The sequence below is a fragment of the Wasmannia auropunctata genome, unplaced genomic scaffold, assembly GCF_000956235.1.
Source record: "Wasmannia auropunctata unplaced genomic scaffold, wasmannia.A_1.0 LD336106.1, whole genome shotgun sequence".
NCBI classification, from domain to species: Eukaryota; Metazoa; Arthropoda; class Insecta; order Hymenoptera; family Formicidae; genus Wasmannia; species Wasmannia auropunctata.
In genome coordinates, this window is record NW_012026784.1 from 7,920,235 (window position 1) to 7,942,446 (window position 22,212).

Here is a 22,212-nt window from a genome sequence, read left to right on the forward strand (position 1 = left end):
ACTGGAGTTCAGACGTGTGCTCTTCCGATCTTGCTATAAATTCTATGTATGACAGACAATTTTTTAGCAGATACAAAAAACAACGATGTAATTTAAGTGTAATATTTAGGATTCTAGCTGGAACAGCGAAATATTTCCCTGAGTGAAACTTTCCTTAAATTGTAGATATGTGTAATCTGTCTAGAAGACATGTTTGTACAAATCCTAAAATCTTATTTTTACATGTTTTTAAAATGTATAATTTGAATCTGCTCTCATTTGTTGACCAAGTTATATCTGCTAAAATAGGAACAGATATCTGTTCGAAAATTGTGACAAGAATAGCAACTTTTATCTCGCATCCGTGAAACATTAGAATAGCATTGATATTTAATGCTAAGGTCTTCAACCGATCTACAATTTCGCACAGCCGAGAATCCGCATGTCCGGAAGTGCCGCCGGGAATTATCTGCATTTCGCTCGTGGGCCTTATTTCATGTAATATCGGTCGCGCGAATCTCGGTCGGTGAAAGGCGGCGCGTCGCGGCGCGCCGCAAGGATGGCAGGCTGACGTTTTAATTCAAAGCCGCGCGTAACTGCGACTCGCACCACACCGCACCGGCCGGTTACAAGGCTGGAATCATTTCGGAGCGCATGAATAAGTGATCGGCCCGTTGCGCTGGCTTCCCTCGTTTCTGAACGTCGAGACAGACACGGCGTCGCCAGCTCGACCTCACTCCTGCCCCCTCGGCCTCTTTACCCTCGTCACCCTCAAGCCCTCCCGGCTCGTCCCTTCCTCGCTCGCATGTCTGTATACGGGGTGTCCGAATCAATTTCTTACAAAGAACACTTACAGTTTCTTCAATAGTCAATTTCTGTTCAGAGCGACTTGTGTTAAAATTATCAACGATATTTTCTTTAAAAATTAGATAATATTTGATCAGATAATCTACTTATCACGCAAATTTTATTCTTCATTTAATTTTAAAATCAATCTACAAAGTTTTAACTTAAATTTTATTTACAAGATTAACGACAAAAATTAAGAAACTGCGCAAAAGAATATTCTATTAAATTTCTGTTAAAAAGAAATTGATTAAAATGATTTATGAATGAAATTTATATACATTCTCCGGACACCCGGTATGCTCTTTGCTTTTCTTTCTAGTCTTTCTTCCTTCTTCTTTTAACTATCTCTTTCTTCTCTTTCCTCCTTCTCTCTCTCTCTCTCTCTCTCTCTCTCTCTCCCTCTCTGTCTGTTGTAAGTTCAATCATTTTCCACTTCTCTTGATTCTATCTTTCTCTCGCTACTTCCTTTCCAACTCTTTCATCTCTCCGCGTGACCCTTCCATCCCTCTTGACAGAACACAGGGATTCTTCGCTTCCCTCTTTCTTTCACTCCATTGCACTTCTTTCCACGATGTTACCCTTTTCCCTTCCTAAGCCTTTTTTCATATTCTTTTTCTCCCTTTCCATTCTTCTCTCCTTATCTGCTTATGCTTTATCGTTGTCTTCTTGTCTTGCAGCTTTCTCTTTGCCCGACTTCTTCTTTCTCTTCTCGCTTAATTGCTCAATACACACTGTTTTCTTTTCTTTTTCTTGTCACTGTTTACCCTCTCTTCCTCTTACTACTTCTGTCCTTCCATTTCTCACTCTTCTTTTGACCCTGTTTCTCCTATGCTCGCGTACACTTTTTCTTTTCTTATCTTCTTCCTTCCTCATTCTATGTAGGTCCATCCTTGTCTTATGCATTCTTCCACTTTCATTTATATTCCTCTTCTCTTTTCTTCTCGATTTCTCTTCTGTTAACCTCTTTTTATAATCCTGTCCTTCTCACATTTCCCTTTCTCTCTGTCTCCTTTCGTTCTATTATTTATCCCTTCCTCTTTTCTCAAGCATTTTTTTTCTCTCTTTAGCACGTTCTCTCCTCTCACTCACTCACTCACTCACTCACTCACTCACTCTCTCTCTCTCTCTCTCTCTCTCTCTCTCTCTCTCTTTCTGTTTGCCTCTCTTTATTCCTTGTTCTCAACAGTACACTTGTAGTGGCTTCAGGCCTGAGCTCTATACTCTCTCATGCTCGCGCCTTCCCTTAGAATTTCTTACATCGGCGAAACATTCACCGCCAACTTTTCTCTCTTGAGTCGACGGTGGGAGAACTTTCTTTCAGTCGGTCGACCGTGTCGTTAATAATGAACAGTACTATTACGACGGACGCACGCGTCTCATCGCGGACGCGTGTAAATTCAATAAAATGTTTTCCCTCAAGCGTAAAGTCAATGATATATTAAATTGATCCGCACTCACACAAATTCACATACATAACTGAAAAATGTTGAAATATACAATAGATAAAATACTATTTATTATATGTATATAGTAATATATATATATTTTTAAACAATTTATTGCAATCTCACACATCATTGTTTGCATCTTATTTATGTTAGAAAATAATCGTGTCAAATATGTTTGCATAGTAAATCTATATAAATTGTAAATTAACTTTTATATTATCCACTGATACGGAATCAATATAGTTCTACAAATTTTTCGATTAATATGAAGTTTTTTTTTAAGGATAAAATTCATTTAAACATTATCTTCTTTTAACTTTTAATATAAAATATTTTTGGAAGTAGGTCGCATAATTGAAACTGAAAGAACTGAAAGAATTAAAGGAACCGTTTGAACCATATATTAAATTAGACAACATCGTGTTATCTATTCCTGAGATAATACATTTAGTAAACGAATTTTTATTTTTAATCGCTCACTATTGAAAAGTTAATTTTTTTCAATAAAAAAAAGGCCATTAAATTAATTAAAACATTATATTCAATTCGTACAAAGAGCGTACAAAGAGCGTACAAAGAGAGATGGAAGTGAAAAGAAATATAAAGGCAAAAAACAAAGATGGTAAACCTTAGACATATCTAAACAATTTATCTACATTGAATCGATCATATATCAACACTTCGTATATCCATTAACTTGACGTATATTAAACGCAAGAGTAATATCCACCATTACTGAGAGAAAAATATCGGTGAAAATCAATATTCGTATGTGAAAGGTTATATTTACTACATGCTAGCGGGCAATAGAAATATCATTATTATTCTTAATCTTTCATTTGATCGCAATTAGATCATTAAAATCGCGTTAACTCAGCGATTATTTTTATTTCACGACTTAACTGCGAATAACGCTGTTTGTTCAACAAAGAGAGTAGGTCAAACGCGTCAAACTCGATTAGACAAATTGAGTCTGGGAAAAATATTGCTTTGAGTCTGTTTTAAAAATATTGCTTTGTAAAATATCGCATAATCTTACATGCTTTTCTCGCCTTTCACAGAAAGTTATTTTATTCCGGTCTGCGATACGTTGGGGGGATCACATTCCCTTTGACCACACTATCATGCGGATAATAAAGTAAGAGTGGGCGTATACCCTAATTACGTTATGAATTATAACCCCATAGACTTGATTTACGCCACCGATCTATCATTCGTCCGGTAGTCGTAACAAATTAAATCAGTCACACGATCAACCGTAGTCTCTTTAGAAACATATACAAGCTTAAACGTTTGTTCATTAATGATGTTTAGAAAGTTAATTGAAGACAATTAATATAATCCTGTGAATATTCTATAATTTTTATTACTCTGAAAAGAACATGACATATTTAAGAATAATGCTTTCCAAAAAGGTTATTGTGATGTCTGATAATAAAAGAATCTATTTCTGGAGATTGAAAAAACATTATAAAATAAATTAAAAATGATCCGGCGAATGAAGAAATGCAGGACAATCTGAAATCTTTTATACACTGTATTCTCTACAGAAAACTCGTAAACGTCCGATAGCGATTTTGCCGTTTTACAGCGACTTTCGTGGCAGCTTCAGCTGCTTCTCGGTCGTGTAAAAACCAGCGAGCGATCTGCATTTTGCAGGTTGAGAGACATTCACGCGACCGTCGGCCACTTTGCCACAATTTCCTGCGTTTCGTAGAAATCGCGGGGGAAACATTTCACAAAAGGTAGGAGAATTGTTTCCACGGCGGCTGCCGTGCGATATAGCGTCTCCTGTCACAGTGCAGCAAAGAACAGCGCGCTACGACATCAATAATGAAAGCGTGCGAGGTCAAACCAATTGTAACGTGCGCCATGTGCGCGATCCTCACATTCATTTCGCCGCAGCGTCCATAGCACTGGCTGTTGATCACTACTCTTACTTTCCACGCTGCTATTGCGGGATATATTAATGCAACCCCGTTGCTTCCGGCATTCGCATCGCGCCGGGAACTCGAATCGCATGAATATACATGGTGTCTCGAACGGATCGAGCACTTTCTTTCGATCGCAGATGTATAGACAGACAGATAAAGCATTTACGACTATAAAAATGACTTTTTTTTTAATAACAAATAGAAGAAAAACATACTGTGAGAAGACTGAGAAATTGTAGCGCCTTAAATATTAACAGAGAGAAATACATGCATTTTCTCATAAAAGCGGAATAATATGGAAATTTATATAGATACTCGTACATATAACTAAGTATAATATAAAAGATAAAATGGAATGAACTCGGATTATTTGTAAATCTAATCAATTAGATTTAATCTATTCAATTAGATTTGCGTATGAATAGAAATAGTGAGTTTCGTGTGAGAAAAAGAAAAGGATAGAGCACCAATGTCGTATCGTGGAAGAATAAGCTGATGAGGAGCAAGAACACACGATCGGAAGTTTCAGTTCATTTGCAATGTGAGGGAACGTCTTTGTGTGCAGAATCAAATAGAGAGCACTCAAGGCATGCTTACGGCAGTTGTTAGTGGTAAACAATTGAAGTATATTGTATCCAGACGTGATGCTCATTCGGATAAATGTCAAGGGTAAACTGAATACGCGAATTTTGTAAGATGCCATAATATAAATATAGAATTAAGAGAAATATACTGTTTGTCTTAATTAGAAAGTAATGATTTTTACATTTTCTACTATTGAAAGTTGAAAATTCATAATGTAAGCTATCGATAATACAATCAAATCAAATTTATTGAAAACTTCATGAAAGAAATAATGATATACAAATTCAACAATACGCAAGTGAATTTATAATGAGTCGCATTAAATTGTTCGTTTCAATATTACCCAATGCGCGGATAAAATAACCGCGGCATCCGGTCGAACTGGGTATGAAGTAAACTGTCACGCTTCTAGTTTCAGAGATGTTTATCTCGTTAAATGATTTTCGTTAGGAGGAGGTCACTTCCGACAGACGAGGGACGTCTTACAAAACGATATTCTGCTCGCCGCACGCAAGTGCGCGATCTTGCGGCTTACCAAAACTGTGATTTAGCGCAGCAACTAGTTGGCACGTAATTCACCGCGACGAAAGATTCAACACGTGCGTGTCCGAGATTTCGCGATTAATTCCGCTCCTTTGTTATGGACACGACACTTGTGACACTCAAATCCGAGGGGATGTGACGAGTGCGAGACGTTCTCTCTCTCCCTCTTGGCTCACGAAGAAGCGAGCGCTTTTTCTTTCGCGCGCGGCACGTTCAATATCGGCGACGAAAGTCTCCATGCGACGTTATATCCGAGCGAACGCAAAAATAGCACGTCGCCTAACGATCCTATTATTAATTATGTCTTACCACTTACTTACTTACACCGCTTCGAGTTTCTCCCTGAAAAGGATAATGGCCGTGGCCCGGCATAAAGGATGATAATTAATAACGCGTTTTATTATCTTTACAGTAGTACGGTCGCATGCAATTTAACAACCGACATTAATACGATCTACGGTACTTCACATTCGTCCTGCGCGTGTTTATCGATTTTCTCCTCGATATTTTTGTCCTCGACAAGCTCCTCGATAAGCTCCACGTTTAAATGTGTCAAGCGCGTAAAATAGGGTCAATTTTTATTGCATTTGATAGATTTTCCACGAGTGGAGTTTCCATATATGGATATATCTGATTTAGGGATTTTTTAAATAACGATGAGGATTTGAATTTGCATTTGAATTAATTATTTCTCTATACTATATTGATAGTATACATTCTTTACTTATAAATGTATTAACTGTTATATATTTTTTAGAGAATTAACATTTCTAACACACATATCTACGATGCTTGAATTAATTTTATTAATGTATGTGATATTATTCGTCGTAATTCTGTAATTTTTAAATACAATTTTCTTCACTTTATTAATTATCTTAACAAATAAGTTTTGAAATTAAATTCTCGTAAAAATGGAAATTATTCAAAATTAAGTAAAAATCGAATTTTCGTACCTAAATAACTTTGCAATTAAATCTTCCATAGGATGTATAGTTAAAGGAACATCTGGTAGCTCTGCGACATTTCATACGACACGATTGCTATCGCTGGAATTACTTAACAGAGTTGCATCGCTGCAGCCAGCGATGCACTCCTGTCCGAGACTATATTTAAAGGCTCGAAGATATAGTTCGCCTTCTGGTTGATCTATTATTAATTATACCTCACACCACCAAAATTCTGGCAAGAATAAAGATAGTCAAAGAAAAATGGCGGTACGACGCTTCCAGCGTTCTTGATCCAGTGTATCTTTTTGTCATAGATAGATAGACCGTTTATTATGTTTTATAATAATAGTTTCTTCTTGAGTGTCATAAAAATTCAATATATCAAAGAGTTAATTAATTACTAAAATGCACCTCTTTGGGATTCCACATTTAACAATCTAACAATTTTATCTACATATATGCTTTTTATTAATTAAAATAAAAATGATTACATATAATCTCTAGAAAAAAGTAAAGTCGCAAAAACAATTTAATTCTTAAAATAAAATGGACTTTTGAAGTGTTGTTAAATATTGTATTATAATTATAACACTACAAATATATAACCAAGTTTTTCTATATTATAATAAAATAGGTCATCCAGTCTAGCATATTTTAAATTTTATTGGTGCTAAATTGTAAAAAAAAAAAACAATTTTCAAGCTTTTTATATTTTACAAATTTATCACTGTAACATTTCTTAAAAATTCACGGTCCCCGGACGCAAATAAAAGAATGTCAGAGAATTTACGAGATGCGAGCGTTCTGCACGACGTGGTCACTGTAAAATCTGATACGCTCGTAAGGAGATGATGCGAATTATGTTTGTCGTGTGCGAACCTGTGTGTGCGTGCGTCTGTAGGGAATGTATACGCAGAAAACGAGCCTCTGTGCCCATCGAACCCCAGCTCCGGTATTTTATTTCGTCCCGCGCTAACGGAAGCACGCTCCTTGCTCCTCGGCGCGCCTCGCTCAGGATCAGCGCTCAAAAATTCCACCCGTCGTAATTACGAGGAGATTAGATCGAAAAGTGTGAATCCGCCAGCTGACGCGTCGCGTGAATATTCACGACGTGTGTGTGTAATCGCGATCACGAGGACGATTTAATTGTCGAGGGCTAGAATGACTTGCCGTGTTGATTTTTGATTCGTCTTACAGAATGCTATCTCAATCGCTCGTGTACAATCTTTCTCGTGTATGTTATTTTCGAAGGGAATTCAGCGAAAATATTTTCTATATACAGTTTCGTATATTTGTAGTGCACATTTTTCCCCAGCCATCCGAAATATAAGTTTGTCAACACCGCGCGCTGAAAGATTTGAAAAGAAGAAAATTGTCCAAAGTGTCGGAAAGAAACAACTAGAGATTAAATTAAATTGGAGTGTATTAAAGTAATATTGCGGTTTTTGTGTGATGTGGACTTCTAAGCAGAAACACTTCTTGATAAAATATTGCATTTAGATTAAATCCTCACTCATTGAAAATCGGATCACGCTATTTTGATCGTAACTTTGATGCGACTTTTTGTTCCGCTTGTTGAAATCAACGACCCTCTTGCCGGCGGCGCGAAACTTCGCTGCGGTCGCCGCGCTAACAGTAAAAAATTAAAGAGACACGCTGTTGCGCGACACAGAACACAGCTAGATCCTGAGAACACGTCGCGGAAATCCGCGTGCGCGTAGCCGGAAAAATCGACTGCAAACTTTGTTCTCTCACGTTTTAGTGTCGCCGCGGCCAGTTTGCCGACCGAGACGTGAAATTGCTCGGACGCGCTCTAAATGTGACGTTCCTGTGTCGCGCGAAGTACGGCACGCATTTTCCGCTATTCGTATGTAGTTCGATACGATCTTGTCGTGTTAATTACTTTTGTAAAACGCAATAAAGTGGATAAGAAAATAGAAAATACATTTCTCGTTACCGCATTTCTGGATGAAATATGTGTTTTAAATATGCCTCTCTGTGATAACTATTGCATTTTATCAAAATTAAACATGACAAGAAAGCATTAATGCGTGATTGAATAACGTCAAAGAGAATATGTTTCAGGGTTAAATTATAAATTTTAACTTCACATTTAATATTTGATTTTATACACATCAAAGCAATAAAAGTGATTTGTCTGGATTTCTCAAATATAAATTTGCCAAACTTGTAATTAAACTTCACGATCTTGGTAACTAAATGTATAGTAGAACAATTTTTAAATTAATAAATTGATAAATTATCAGGGACTGAATAGCGAGGTATTAATATTAAAATAATAATAATATGTACGTAGTAAATTAATAAAACTGATATTAATTAAAGGAAAATGTTGATAAAAATTATTTTTTGCAACATATATAAATTTTTTTTTCTTCTATCATTTACGTATAAAAATATCTACTCTTGAACGATGTGCGCACAGTCAAAAAACATTCCCTATTCGTCAACGTTAATTTGATTCAGCATTCTTGTATTCTCGACCGCTGCCAGGCAGTACATTGAATATTTTTACTAGCGAATTGTCTGTTGTCTCCAACGCGACACGTTCACGTTTATGAAAGAATACAATAATTTGTGTCGGAGAGAAAATTGTGCTGTCTTTTATTTGATCACTATTTCCCATGTAGTCTTTTATTACTGCTTTTCCTGTATTCGCGAATGTTTACGTTCTCATCCGAACGTGCGCTGGCTGCGTTAATACACCCACGCGCGATTGCGTGAGTATGTTGATACGCGTATATGTTCGAACGAAGGCTTCATTGGATTGAATAAATCTCGCGCGGCTTTGCTCCGTCTGTCTGTAAAGAGATATGCTTGTAACCGCGCATTTCCATTTGAAATCCGGCGAGGCGTGTATTTTACAAATTGTTCCTCTCGACGTGCTCTTGAATTACCTGTAAATCCTGATTCAAGATTAATCGAATACGCGGTAGCCATTGCGTTTGACCGACGCTGCCAACACGTTACTATGAGGCAATAAGCTTTGAGCCAGACAGTGGTCTTTCGCCTGTACTGTTGCACCGGATAATAATATACGTACAGTGCGCAAATAATATTCTCGGGATTTATGCTATCGAATCGATCTGTGAGTTCTGTAGAATTAAAACTTGTAACTTTCGATGTAGACGAAATATCGACATTCGATCTATCAGCTTGATAAAAAAAATAAGCAATGAGAAAAAGAAAGAAATTAAAGAAAATAAGACGACAGGAATTTTGAATGTATATAAATCTTAGCCTCTATCTTATATAATTAAAAATGTATTAAAGATTTACAAGAAGCAAAAAAAAACATATCTTTGATCGCATATAAGATTTAAGCATTTACAATAAACTAACTTACAACTGTTAAAAAATGTTTAATAATATTGCTGAAAAAGTAATTTAATAGGATAGAGCTATATAGTTGCTTGAAGAAAATCAATTCGGGATTATAGATATTTTTTCTTTCGTGTTTGCGTCGCTTTTCTGTCCTCCACGCTTCCTGCCGGAAATTAACGAGGGGACGGTAACGAATCGCTGCCTTCCTTCTGTCAATCGCGCAATCTTGAAATAAGCCGAGTATGGGATTAATATTTTCCTATATTGAAACTATTTTTATCACGCCGGGAATTAATTTACATCTAAATAATTTCCGCGTTATGAATTATTAAGAGACTAAGACTAATTTTATTGATCAGTCTTTATAAAATACATAAAAATGGGAAAAATGCTATTTTTCAGTTTAATTAATCTGCTTGTTAAAATTTTAATACTTGGATATAATTACGTTTTAATTAAAAAATATTTAAAAATTAAAATGTCATGAAGAAGATTGCTACTGAAACTTGCCAGGAAGAAATATATTTTTTTATATTTATTTACTTAATTTATATAAAAAATATTTAAAAATTAAAATGTCATGTAGAAGGTTACGTCTATAATAAAGCTTGCCAGGAAAGAATATATATATTTTTTATATTCATTAACTTAACTTATAATTATATAAAAACATCGATAAATTGAAGAACAAGCTTAACTTGTGTACGTTACACGCGCTCGTATAGCTTGTATAAGATTATTTCTAAATAACAGGGGCCGCTAAAAAGGGGAACGCAAATATGGAACGAGGAGGAGTGTCGCCAGCGGATGTGCAAGTGACGACGCGGCATAGTTTTGAAGATGAAACAATGAGAACTAGCGACACGGTCAGTTGCAAGCTGGGAGCGGGCTCGCTCGTCCATGATCAATTATTGTCATTTAGAGGCTACGCCTGACAAAACTCATCTAAGATTGTAAACGCGGTCGAAATTCACAACGCGGAAAAAAAGCGAAGAAGGCGATGCGGAGTAGGAAGCTAACAATCTTCTGGATAAAGATCTGATGCGTGCTGTGTTTAATTAGCGTAACGGACGAATAATATTCGTAAGCAAAACAATAATACAATTTTGCTACGTTGTTAAAGAGAAGAAATACATAATTACGTAAGTCGCTTCAATTTTCCGCTGAAAGTATGGCGTCGACGTTGAGAGAGCGGGGAAGGTGTGCTTCGCATTTAAGATAATCGTATTACCGCGTATCAAAATTAGGATTAAGCTGATTAACTTTTTTGTAAATCGGAATAACAAGAATTATTTGAAATTCTTTAGACATTAAATTCCTTGACTGTTTGATTTTATCGAGGCATTTTTAAACAAAATGTACTAGATCCCTAAATAGTCGAATTTCCATATTTTTGCACTCTTATGTCTTTGTTTCCGAGGGTGCAGAAGGCAAACTCTAATTCCTACGTGAAAATTAAGAATCAGGTTTTATGTAACATCGAGCAATTACATTCTTCTGATGGATTTAGCACGATTTAAGAGTTGCCTTTTTCTTTGAACTGCCTTCAGCCTCGCACAAGTAGGCGGAGATCTATTCTGCGATCTAATCGGATAATTGCCGAGAAGGATAATTTGCGTTCCTTCCTTCTCGATCGACGTGGTTTACCAGGCTCGATATCAGCGTGCCAAGTGTAGCAAAGTCTCGATAACCATCGGGACTTTGCTCGAGGTTCCGTGTAGCTCTAAACAATTTAAAGAAAATCATTAATAGCTTTTTCAGCGCAAAGTAATACTTTTCTGCTTTTTTCAGAGAGATCTTAACATCTACGTGATGTAAATATAATTATGAAAATAAGCACGTTTGTAAATTCAGAGGTATTATTACGCCTTTATAAAGCCTCTATTATTCTCCGTGTTTCATACAATTCGAGTTTTTTTTCTTTTATAGTCCATATTAGTCTCGGTCTCATTCGAACTTGAGCTTATTCGACCTGTTGAGATTGCTTTTATCGAGACATTTGATGGTCGATGGTAGAGCAAAGGCGCTCTTAAAATTAATTTACGCGTGCAGCGGAGCGAGGAAGAAAGACGTAATTAGATTTGCGCGCGTGCGTCATACTTTTACAACCGCCGCCGCGATGTTTCTTAACTTTATTAATTGCTGCAACCTCATTGCGGCAATTTGATGCTCCGCTCTAGAGATCATTATAAGTTAGACGGCGCGAGCGCGAGCACGAGACAGCGTCGGTGTCGCACTTACCTGCGCACCTACGCCCGCGACGCACCGTATGTGCGCGCGCACGCGCGCGAGTGTGTGTACATAGCCGCAGCAATTACTTAAGGCCCAGTGTCGGTGTAAGACGCTCATGTAACTTGGCCGACGAAACTTTACCGGTTACTCTCTTAGTCTCATCCATTAGTAGACGGCCCGCCCTGCGACACGGTTGCGGTTACGTGTCTCGCTTTAGCGCTTCAGCGTTTACACGCGGCCAGGTTTTTATCAATGTTGTAAGTTTAGGTGACAAGAAACACGGTAAACTGGCTATTAATTCGTGAATAGTTAAGGAAACTTGATTAAGTACTACACCGAGGAGAACAATTTCCGCGTGTAAACAGTTTTTATTATATCAAACATCTTTTACATGTATTTTCGTTTATGGAATTGCTTAATATAAAATGTTATCTATTAACAATTTTATTTTGTATAAATCTTTACATAAATCTTGAATTCTTTACATAAATTTAATATATAATCTTTAATATATAATCTATTAATAATTTTAATTTTAATATACAATATACATAATATTTTCAATATAAACTAAATTGTGTACTATAAGAATTTATTTTTGTAACACAATAAAAAAGCTTGACGTTACAAACGAATGAATTACTAACATTTGAATCGAGGACACTTGATTAGCAATTATCTGCGCACCAATCGCGTTTAACAAGCACTGTCGTTAGCGTCGAATCGGCATCAGTCACCTTTCTTGCCGCATTGTTCTCGATGACGACACTCAATACGAAAAGCTGATTTGCATTCCCCGCTGAAAGCGAAATAATATCGCATTAATTCAGCCACGCCAAGCTGTTAACGACGAGCGGCCGGAAAAGATCGATATCGCGAGAAGGAAAGAAATATCTTCGGGAATCACTTTTAAAGATCTTTAGGGGGAGTTGCGCCACAATTAATTGGGATCGCCTCCGTAAATTGCCGAATTAATCGCGAAATTAAAAAGGATGACGAACGAGGGGGACCGGCCTTCTTCCTGTCTCGGGGCATCTTCACATTGATTCTGCAATTAGCTATCGACTCATCTGGCAGGACGAGGGCAGGAGTCAAATCGAGAAAGTTGGTCTCCCTGTCTCCGAGTCTGGATATACGCCTCCTCGCTCGTCACCCCCCCCCCCCTCTCTCTCTGTCTTTGTTTCTGTCTCAGTCTCTGTATTTGTCGGCTGCTGTTCTTTCCCTCTACACCAGCCAATTAGGTTAATTAACTCAATTATCGTTCTCTTTCTCTCCTGTTTCAGGTGCGCACCTTGTTCGTGAGCGGCTTGCCGATGGACACCAAGCCGAGGGAGCTCTATCTGCTTTTCAGAGCGTACGAGGTGAATCTCTCTCAGAGAGTTTGCTCTCTCTATATTCACTTTATTTTATATATATAAACGTGCATTCGCGATGTTGAGATCAAAGGGTCCGGGAGAATTCAAGATTTGGAAAGTCAAATATTCCAATGGCGATGCGCGGAGTATCCATCGGGTTCCCGAATGTGAACGATGTGATATTGAAGGACCTAAAGTTCTAGTAACATTAATATTCTATCGCGAAGTATAGTCAAAAAAACGAAAGCGGAAACAGAGTTCAAAGATCCGAGAGCTCTCGAGAGAGAATCGAAGAACGTGGAATGTTTAAATTATTATTTTCCGAGTGTATTTACGATTAAAAAATTCAAACCTTCATTTTACATATTCCGATATTCTATGATCTGAATCTTTTAATTCATCAGAATGAAACAAAAATACATATAATTTTTTATTAATTTGTAATTAAATTATTTAATTATGATTATGTATTAATAATTAATTTTCGCAGTATTCTATAAATCTAAATTTTTATATACCTGTGTATGCAGAAATGTCGAAATATAAAAATATACTGGCATTCTCTAATTAATCTCACATCGCTGCGCATTTAGTTATATTTTTTAATTTTTCGGATAGTTTTGGGTAATTTTTCTCTGTCCTCATTACCGCGTCAATTATCTTCGTTTTCCTCATCCGACTCTTCGCCGGCACGTTTAACTCGTCGTTCAATAAGTTCAACTGCGGTCTACGGTTCTCGTGGTATCATGCGAAACGCAACATTATGACTGAAGCGTTCGAACTGTATTCACAAGGGGAATATTCCCCTTATGAATCATACTCGTCTACTACGCCGACCGTCCGCCACAGGAGAGACGGTACTCCTCTATAACGTCATATTTGCTCGACTCGGGATCCTAGTTTAGTTTGTCTAGGGGGTTAATTATGTCGGTGCCAATTACGAGCTTGCATTTCGAGCTCCGACACCAGCGGAGATGAAAAATCGATAGCCATGGAATTTGATGTTCCTCGTAGCCTGTAATTTTATGTGTGTACGAAAACTCATACAAAAACGTTGTTTTGTTAGTTTGTTTTGCGTTCATATTTTGACTAGCCAAAACGCAAGTTAGTACAAATTAATGAAATTTTGCAAACCAAAAGAATAGCATAAATTGACAAAAGAAAATTTTATGAAAGAAAAAATATATTTTTAAATTAACATAAGCAAATGTATTTAATTATAATTTTTAAGTTAATTAATGCTTTTGCATTAATATTGTGAAATATTCTAATCAATGACAAAATTTATATCTATTTTTAAGTTAATGCTTTTGCATCAATATTGTGAAATGTTCTAATCAACGAATCTGACAAAATTTATCGAACATTATGCTCGTGAAAGTTAAGTTATTATACGTTTTGCGATAAATACGTCCGGGACGAAATTCAATCGCGATTTAGATCGAATAGTGGCCGAAGTACAGAGAAACCGCGGTTATTTGTTGCCAAGGAAGGAAGGACAGGTGGAAAAACGGCGAAATTGTTCTCGCTCCATTTGGAAATCTCCCTCGAAAGTTAAATCCGGGAGGTTCTCTCGAGCGTGTCGTTATTCGATGGCGAAAAAGGCGGCAGCGCGGCGCGACACGGTTTTTTTTTACTTCTCGCTTCGAGCCTTGTTTTGTATATTCATGAAATCGTTGTGAGCAGTTCGCTCAAAGGGATTAGGATTAGTCGCGTGGGTGTGTTGGGGAATTACATTTCCGGCGAGCGAGGTGCATAGAGACGTTCGAGGAGCGTCTCTTCTTTACGTAACGGTCCCGGGGCACTTTAAATAATGATTTTACGCGACGAAATGTAATACAATAATTTTCTGATCGGTTTACGGACTAATGGAAGAGAAAGGATACTCGATGAACTCGCAAATTGCGTTTATGCAATCTTGAAAGCCATTATATTGAATTAGCATTATCTTATTATTTGTAAGTGTATGCGATAATTTTATATGATAATTTAATATATTAATATTATGTGCTGCAAGATAATTACAATAGTGTGCAGAATACATTGAAAAGACTTGATGACATAATTATTAACATATAAATATGCGTAGTAATGTATTGTAATTCTTTTCGATTATGCAAATCGATTTTATTTAACATTATTGTGATTTAAATGGATTTTTGTTGATATTTTCTGATTTTCTATACTTTTACATGAATTTTAAAAAATAAATGTTTTTTTTTACTGTAACTTTCAATCCCCTACAATACTCTTTTTCAAATTAAAGAATTTAATTATCTTTGTTAAAATCCTATTAAATTTTATTTAAAAATGGATGAAAAATGAAATATTGTTATATATGCGTATCCTGCAGAAATTGATTGGTGCATCACATTGCTTTTATGCAATCGTTTATAATTGATACACGCTATTCGCCTTCTATTATGACCTAGATAAAATTTTGGATACGATTCCTGATACGTTCTATATATAACACAACAAGAAATAATTTGCATAAATATGACCGAGATTTTTCTCATACATGTCTCTTTCATATAATACGAATTTTTTATTTCACGAAAAAGATATTACAAAATATTGTTGCACGACATTTTCATAAAGAAATTGAAATCATATTGTTATTAGAATTAGCTTGAAGTCGTTATTGAAAGCGACAAGAGTTGAAAATAGGAATCGCGAAAATCGGATCACGATGAAGACGGCAAACGTCGTGCGACGCGGAAACGTGCGCGCTTTCCCAATGTACAATGTGCACTGACGGCGATGTGGGAGTGATGTATATTAACGGCGGTCGTCTTATGCACGCGAATCGTTGCTCCTCGTGTCAAGAGAGAACGCGATTTCTTGGCATCGATACGACGATGACACATGACTGGCGACATATCGCGAACAATAAACCTTGAGTAGCACACCGCCGGCGCGTTATTTTCGCCCGCAAATCTCTCGGTGCGCACGCCCGAAGAATCCCGCGTCGCGCGAATCCGGTTATTAATCGTCTTTGAGATATCGTAACGTTATACGTTGCGCATAATCCGCGCGACCCGTTTTCCGTGGATTTACGACGAGTTTTCAGCGCGCTCGGAAGAAGAGTCGGGCGGATCAGTTGCGCTCGCGCCGACGTCTCGTATACCAAACTTTCGGAGAGGTGCAGGAACTGTTTGCACATCGTATCGCGCGAGCACAACATATGCGAGTGACGGCGAAAACTCGATTATGCTTTCCCCCCAGGGGAGACCAGCCTTTTAATGACTGCGATATTTCATAGTTAAGGGAAGTTAATTAATAATGTGCCAGACCGAACTGAGCGCCAAGAATGTTGAAACGGATATCTTGGAAATGTCACAGTATATCTAAGACGATCTAAGACGCATATTTTTCAGATGAGCAGAATGAAAATTTAACATTAAAATTTAACGCCGTGTGAATTAATTATGTTTCTAATGCAAAAAATTGCAGAAGAGTGATTAATCAATCTAATAATTCGAGCTACGTAAAAATATCAATCTCGCTTTTCTGTAATGATTACAGTGTTGGTGCAAAATTAAATTTTATATTTTAGATTGAAAAATTTTTATTGTAATTGATATCAAAAATTAAGCAGCAATATTTCATGGACCAGGACAGGTTGATTAATGATGTGAGATTAAGAAGCTCGCGAGTGCCAAGAATGTTGTAACAGATACTTGGGAAATCTCGCGCATCGATCCATGCGTCTAAAGTGAGACATTTAGGTGAAATTCAAATTTATCATTAAACTTCCTAACTTATTTAAATAATATAACATGCGAGTCTATTTCTAAATTTTTAATAGGAAATTATTTCAGAGAACAATCGATAAAATTAATTATTTAAAAAATTCTTAATACATATTTTTATATATTCTTATACGAAACTATAAATTGCATACTGATAATTTTTAATTTTATTTTTATTAATATACTATTTTTAGATAATTATTATAATTGTAGCTATACAGTTAATTGATACATTGATACTTGTATAAATCTCGGAAAATAGTACTGTGTATTTTTGCGATGTGCTCGCGTATGCAAGTTTGAACTCGTGAAAAACGTGGTACGTCGGATAAACGTTCCGAGACTTACCGCGCTCTCTAATTGCGGCTTCGTTAATTAGCACTTCCATCGCGATCGCGCAATTATTAACAGTTTGGTACTCTGGTAATGAACACTACTTACAGCGTTCGCATGTAACCGAGTGCTCATCTCGCGCGTTCCACTTGAGGCTCTATTATAAAAATTACGGAAACGTTACCTCACTCGCGAGGATTTCTTTATCTTTGGCGTTTGCACGAAACAAGATTCCTGATAGCGCAATAACGAAGTGTTACGCATTGAGTTTCGCGGCAAATTAAAAACTCTCTTACTCACAGGTAATAATCGGCTTTGCTCGTATCAGGAAACGGAATAGAGCACGTTAACGGTGGATAATTTAAGCGATAGCCGCTGAGAAATTCATGGGTGCCTTAGCATTTGTGTTAGATTAAATAAAATATGTGAATGTCTTGCCTCACTTTTCACCCGGTGTGCTCTTTGCTATTCTGAATAGTCACCGTAAATTCTGTGGCTAAAAGACCCCAGGCGAACGCATTTTGGCTAAGTCACGCAACCACATACATCGTGTGTACATTATATTTTTAAAATAGTTTTTCAGAATAGAAACTGTATTTCCATATTAGTCGTTTACAAGTGGTAGTTAATCTATTGCAAGTTTCAAACATTTTCACATAAATATTGTGATGTTTGTTTCTTGTTTCAAAAAGTTACTCTTAAAAACAAGGGAATTTGTTTAAAAACTATCCGCATTTTCCAGGAAACACGAAAGCAATTATTTTTATGTTATATTTCATCATTTAGTAGTGAATAGATTCAGTATAATATTTCAGTTTTTCAATTCCTATTCCGTACTTTTTTATACGAATCATCATAAAACTATTGACATCTTTGTTTTATTTTGAAGTAAAATTCACAGATATCAAGTTCATATAAAGTTAGTCAATTTTTTGTTTAATCATATCAGTTATTGATAATATTTTGGTATGATAGAAGTTTTAATAACGTAATATATTTTTCCTGTTCCAGGGGTACGAGGGGTCGCTGTTAAAAGTCACGAGTAAAAATGGGAAAACAGCGTCGGTAAGTTGCCATCGCTTAATTGACGTTACGACGTTATACGTTTTCAATATAACGTTTTTTTAATATTCGTTCCGAAAAAGCGCGCATCGAGCTTTTAACACAGATAAATTTGTCCTAGATTCGCGCGCGAGATAGCTCGATACTGTCGATATACGTCGTTTCTTCATGCACTTGAGACGACGAAGAGATAAAATTGGATCCCGACTTTTCTCGAGCACATTTCTAGAAAACGTACATTTCTCGCGAAAACTCCGAATCAATTACACGGAGTAGTGAAAATAGCGCAAACTCTTTCTCTCTCTCTCTCTCTCTTTCTCTCTCTCTAACATGACCATTCCTAAGGGAAAAAAACGAATGGAAAAAGTTGGTCAGCCAAACCGCAAGTTTCGATCGAATTTTCGGACCACGGGGGAGTTCACGTGATTTCATGCATTCTCTGTTATACATTCGTGTTGATTCTTTGTCGACTCATTTTTTATTAACAAGGCTGTTTAATGTATCAAATGTTACATATTCACATAAAATTTTCATAATAAACTAAATAGAAAAATAACTTTGTACTAATACAAGTAACTAATACAAGTTACAAAAAGTATAATTTTTCTATTTTAAGTATCTCTTTTTGAAAGTAACGGCTTCCAGAATTTTGTACATATAAATAAAATTATTTTCCTTATATGTGTACATACATAAAAGAATGAAAAGTGTTTTGACTTTTTACTACTCCATGTTACGTAAGCTTCGAACTCGCGTGGATTAAAATTGCAGTTCTAAAATGAAAAATTAAAAACGGCAGCTGCTTATGCTAAAAGCTTTTTTTTATTTATTCAAAGCGCGCGCGTTCGTTGATTACGTGAGTCACGAAGCCTTAAAAATATCTAATCAGCCGACAGAGAGAAATACATCAAATTTCATCATGCGGCAATGCCATCGCGCGCGCTACTCAACCCAGTATAATCCCCCGAGATAACATTAATTTATGCGGCGACGCTGGAACAGCACACGCGAGAGCATACTGACGCTGTTAAAGTCCTTAATCCATAAAGCATTTTAACATTTTTTATTCTGGTATCTATTCTTTTTAATTCCGCATCCTTTACCTGCATCTCGCGCGCGCGATAGATGTTACGACTTTCTAAAATAAAACTGCGGCGATCGTATTGGCCGCTGAAGAATTTCATTTCACCCGAGGAACGTGGAGTAGCGAACGCGTATAAAAAAAATTACGACGGATCTGGGTACAGCAAATTTTTAACTTCTGCTCTGACCTGCTGCTATTCTTTGCAGTTAGGAATAATGAGAATTATGGAACCTTGGGATATGCGATGACAAGTCTAAATTTATTTTGAATTCGCAGTCTAGTCACACTTAGAATTTGTGGATGTACGAGATGATTTATGAAATCTGCGATTTTCCGAGTTATACATTCTTGGAGCTATCTGTCTCAGAGATTATAGATCTTTCGGTCAGTGTAAAACTTCGAATTTACTTATCTGTGAATTTATGAAATCTATCAATTTGATTTTATGGTTTTATCTTTGAACATACCTCAATTTCCGTCTATATATTCTCGGATATATCAATCAATTTTCTGTTGTGCGAAATCCTCGAGCGTATCATCAAATCTGAACTTCAACTCAATGTACGTGAAAATCCTTAAATTTACAGAGAGAAAGAGAGAGAGAGAGAGAAATATCTAAATATTAAAAACTCGTATTATTTCATTATCGTTAATAAATTTCGAGATTTGTCCCATAACATATGCGAATTGTCGAAACAACGAATCCCTCGTCTATCTTCCTAAATTCTATTACACGTTTGACATTGATTATCAGGAAAATCCGCGAATATACGCAGAATAAAGTTAATAACATGTTTTCGTTCCTGCATGCGACTTGACCTCGTTGTAACCAGCGCGGAACGCAAACGGCGGCTCGTAATGGCCGCGGTGATGTAATTGGATATAATACGAGCAGAATGTGAATAAAACGGGCGAGAGAGGTATAACCGGAGAAGGCACGGTTTCCGTGTGAACGGTGCTTAAGTCTCCTTGGCCACTGGCACGGTTGGGTACGACTGACTGTGCGAATCGATAGCGGGTCGGGCCAACCTTTCTGCCATTTGTTTCCTTCGGTCATCGTTGCGCCGGGAAACGAAAAGCAGCAGCCGAAGAGCAGCTTCTCAAAAATGGCGACGAACTGAAAAGATTTTCAAATGTTGTTAGAAAGCTTTTGTTGTGTCTCGCGCATTCTTCCGCTATCTAGCGCGATGTGCCATTGCGGAGTCCGTACAAAGCTCCTTTGTACCACGGTGATGATGATTTATCTACGTCTTGCAGTTGCTGTTGGAAATCTCCAACAAGCGAGAATTTATCTCCTCTTGATCCAATTGAGATTGCAATTCTTTCGGTTTCTTTCACAGATTAAACTCGATTCGGTTTCAGTTTAGTAAGATTAAATCGATCGTGATAATAATAGAGGGTTACAGTTCTCCGATAAAAAAACTTCTCTCGTACCTGATATTGATTAACTCAAAAAAATTTCAGTTTTAAAACAATAGCTAATTACTTTCAGAGCTTGGAGTTAATGTGATTTATAATAACCAAGCAAATAGTATCGCAGCTTTATTTCAAGAAATCTTTTATTTCTTCTGTTAGCACTGATATTATCGGATAAATGTAATAACTTTTAAGCGATAAAAGTAAATAAGTATAATTTCTTCATGATTTTTTTACGTTTTTTATAACATATTAATTTTATTATCAAAAATCTATTTTTTATACGAGTTAATCAAGAGTATCTTACACTACATTTTGTTTTCGCGCTTACATTTGAACATATATTTATTGGCTCTTCTATGAAAAAACAGTCTATTTTTTTTTCTTCATAGTTCTTCATATTTGCAAAGGTAGGCAGAAGCGTATTAAATTTTGATTTTTGAAGCATCAAAAGCAAAACTCGGCAATTTTCTGAACAACGAGTGTTGTTTAAAAAAAAATCCGTGGGGTAGGCATTATCATAATTCCCAGGCTCCTCGATTATACATGACCGCATTGCACCGTGTGCGAAGTGGCGCCTGCCTTTGCCTGCCTCTATCTAGGGTTACATGCATAATTGCATGCGCATTTACATGGCCATGGTGCATACGGACCGCGCGTGGGTTGTCGCTGCGATGGTGGCAGCGGCGGCGGCGGCGACACAAAGAACGCCGATGCCCGGAAGAAAAGCCGATACGCGCGAGCGTCGCGCCGCTGCCGTCGCGGTTCGTGTACCTATATACATACATCGGGAGCGCGCGGTGCGCGACAACAGCAACAAAAAAAATTGAACGAAGAAGAAAAACACCAGGAGAAAGAAGGAAATCGATCGTCTCCGTGGCCGCTGCACGCATGACCATTAACCTACATCGCATCACGATGCACGTATATCGATAAAAAACCGCTCGACCGACGAAGCGATATTACGTTTGGGTATTCCGTGTCCCGATAAGAATTATTCCGCGAATTCGCTGCGATGCACGCTAGGAAGCACGTGGGCCGTGTGTGCGCCCGGCGTGACTGTATCTGATATTCGAATCGAGATGGAAACGGATTGGTACCCCCCCCGCCGCGCGCGCGCGCGCGGAATAAAAACGGGCACAGGTCGGTGCAGTGCACGCCGCGTTTTCAGTTGCGAGAGCTGAATGCCAGTTACATGCGCCGGGTGAAAGTGCGGCACGTTCGCGTTTTTTCCGTTTGTACTTTTAACCGCGATTGATTCAAGATCTATGGCCGCGCGAATTTACTGAATCTGAATTTTTCACGGAACTATTTCACGGAACTTCCATACGAATATTAATCT

At 37.1% G+C, this 22,212-nt stretch overlaps 1 protein-coding gene across 3 annotated transcripts in view; it reads left to right on the forward strand.

Moving 5' to 3' along the window:
- The window catches only part of LOC105455759 (protein couch potato), an 85,286-nt gene that overhangs the window by 30,574 nt on the left and 32,500 nt on the right, over window positions 1–22,212 (forward strand). For all 3 annotated transcript variants that reach the window (XM_011699321.1, XM_011699326.1, XM_011699336.1), the window contains exons 2-3: window positions 13,149–13,226; window positions 18,320–18,373. In XM_011699321.1, the coding sequence (XP_011697623.1) occupies window positions 13,149–13,226; window positions 18,320–18,373 (132 nt within the window). The remainder of the gene's footprint in view (window positions 1–13,148; window positions 13,227–18,319; window positions 18,374–22,212) is intronic.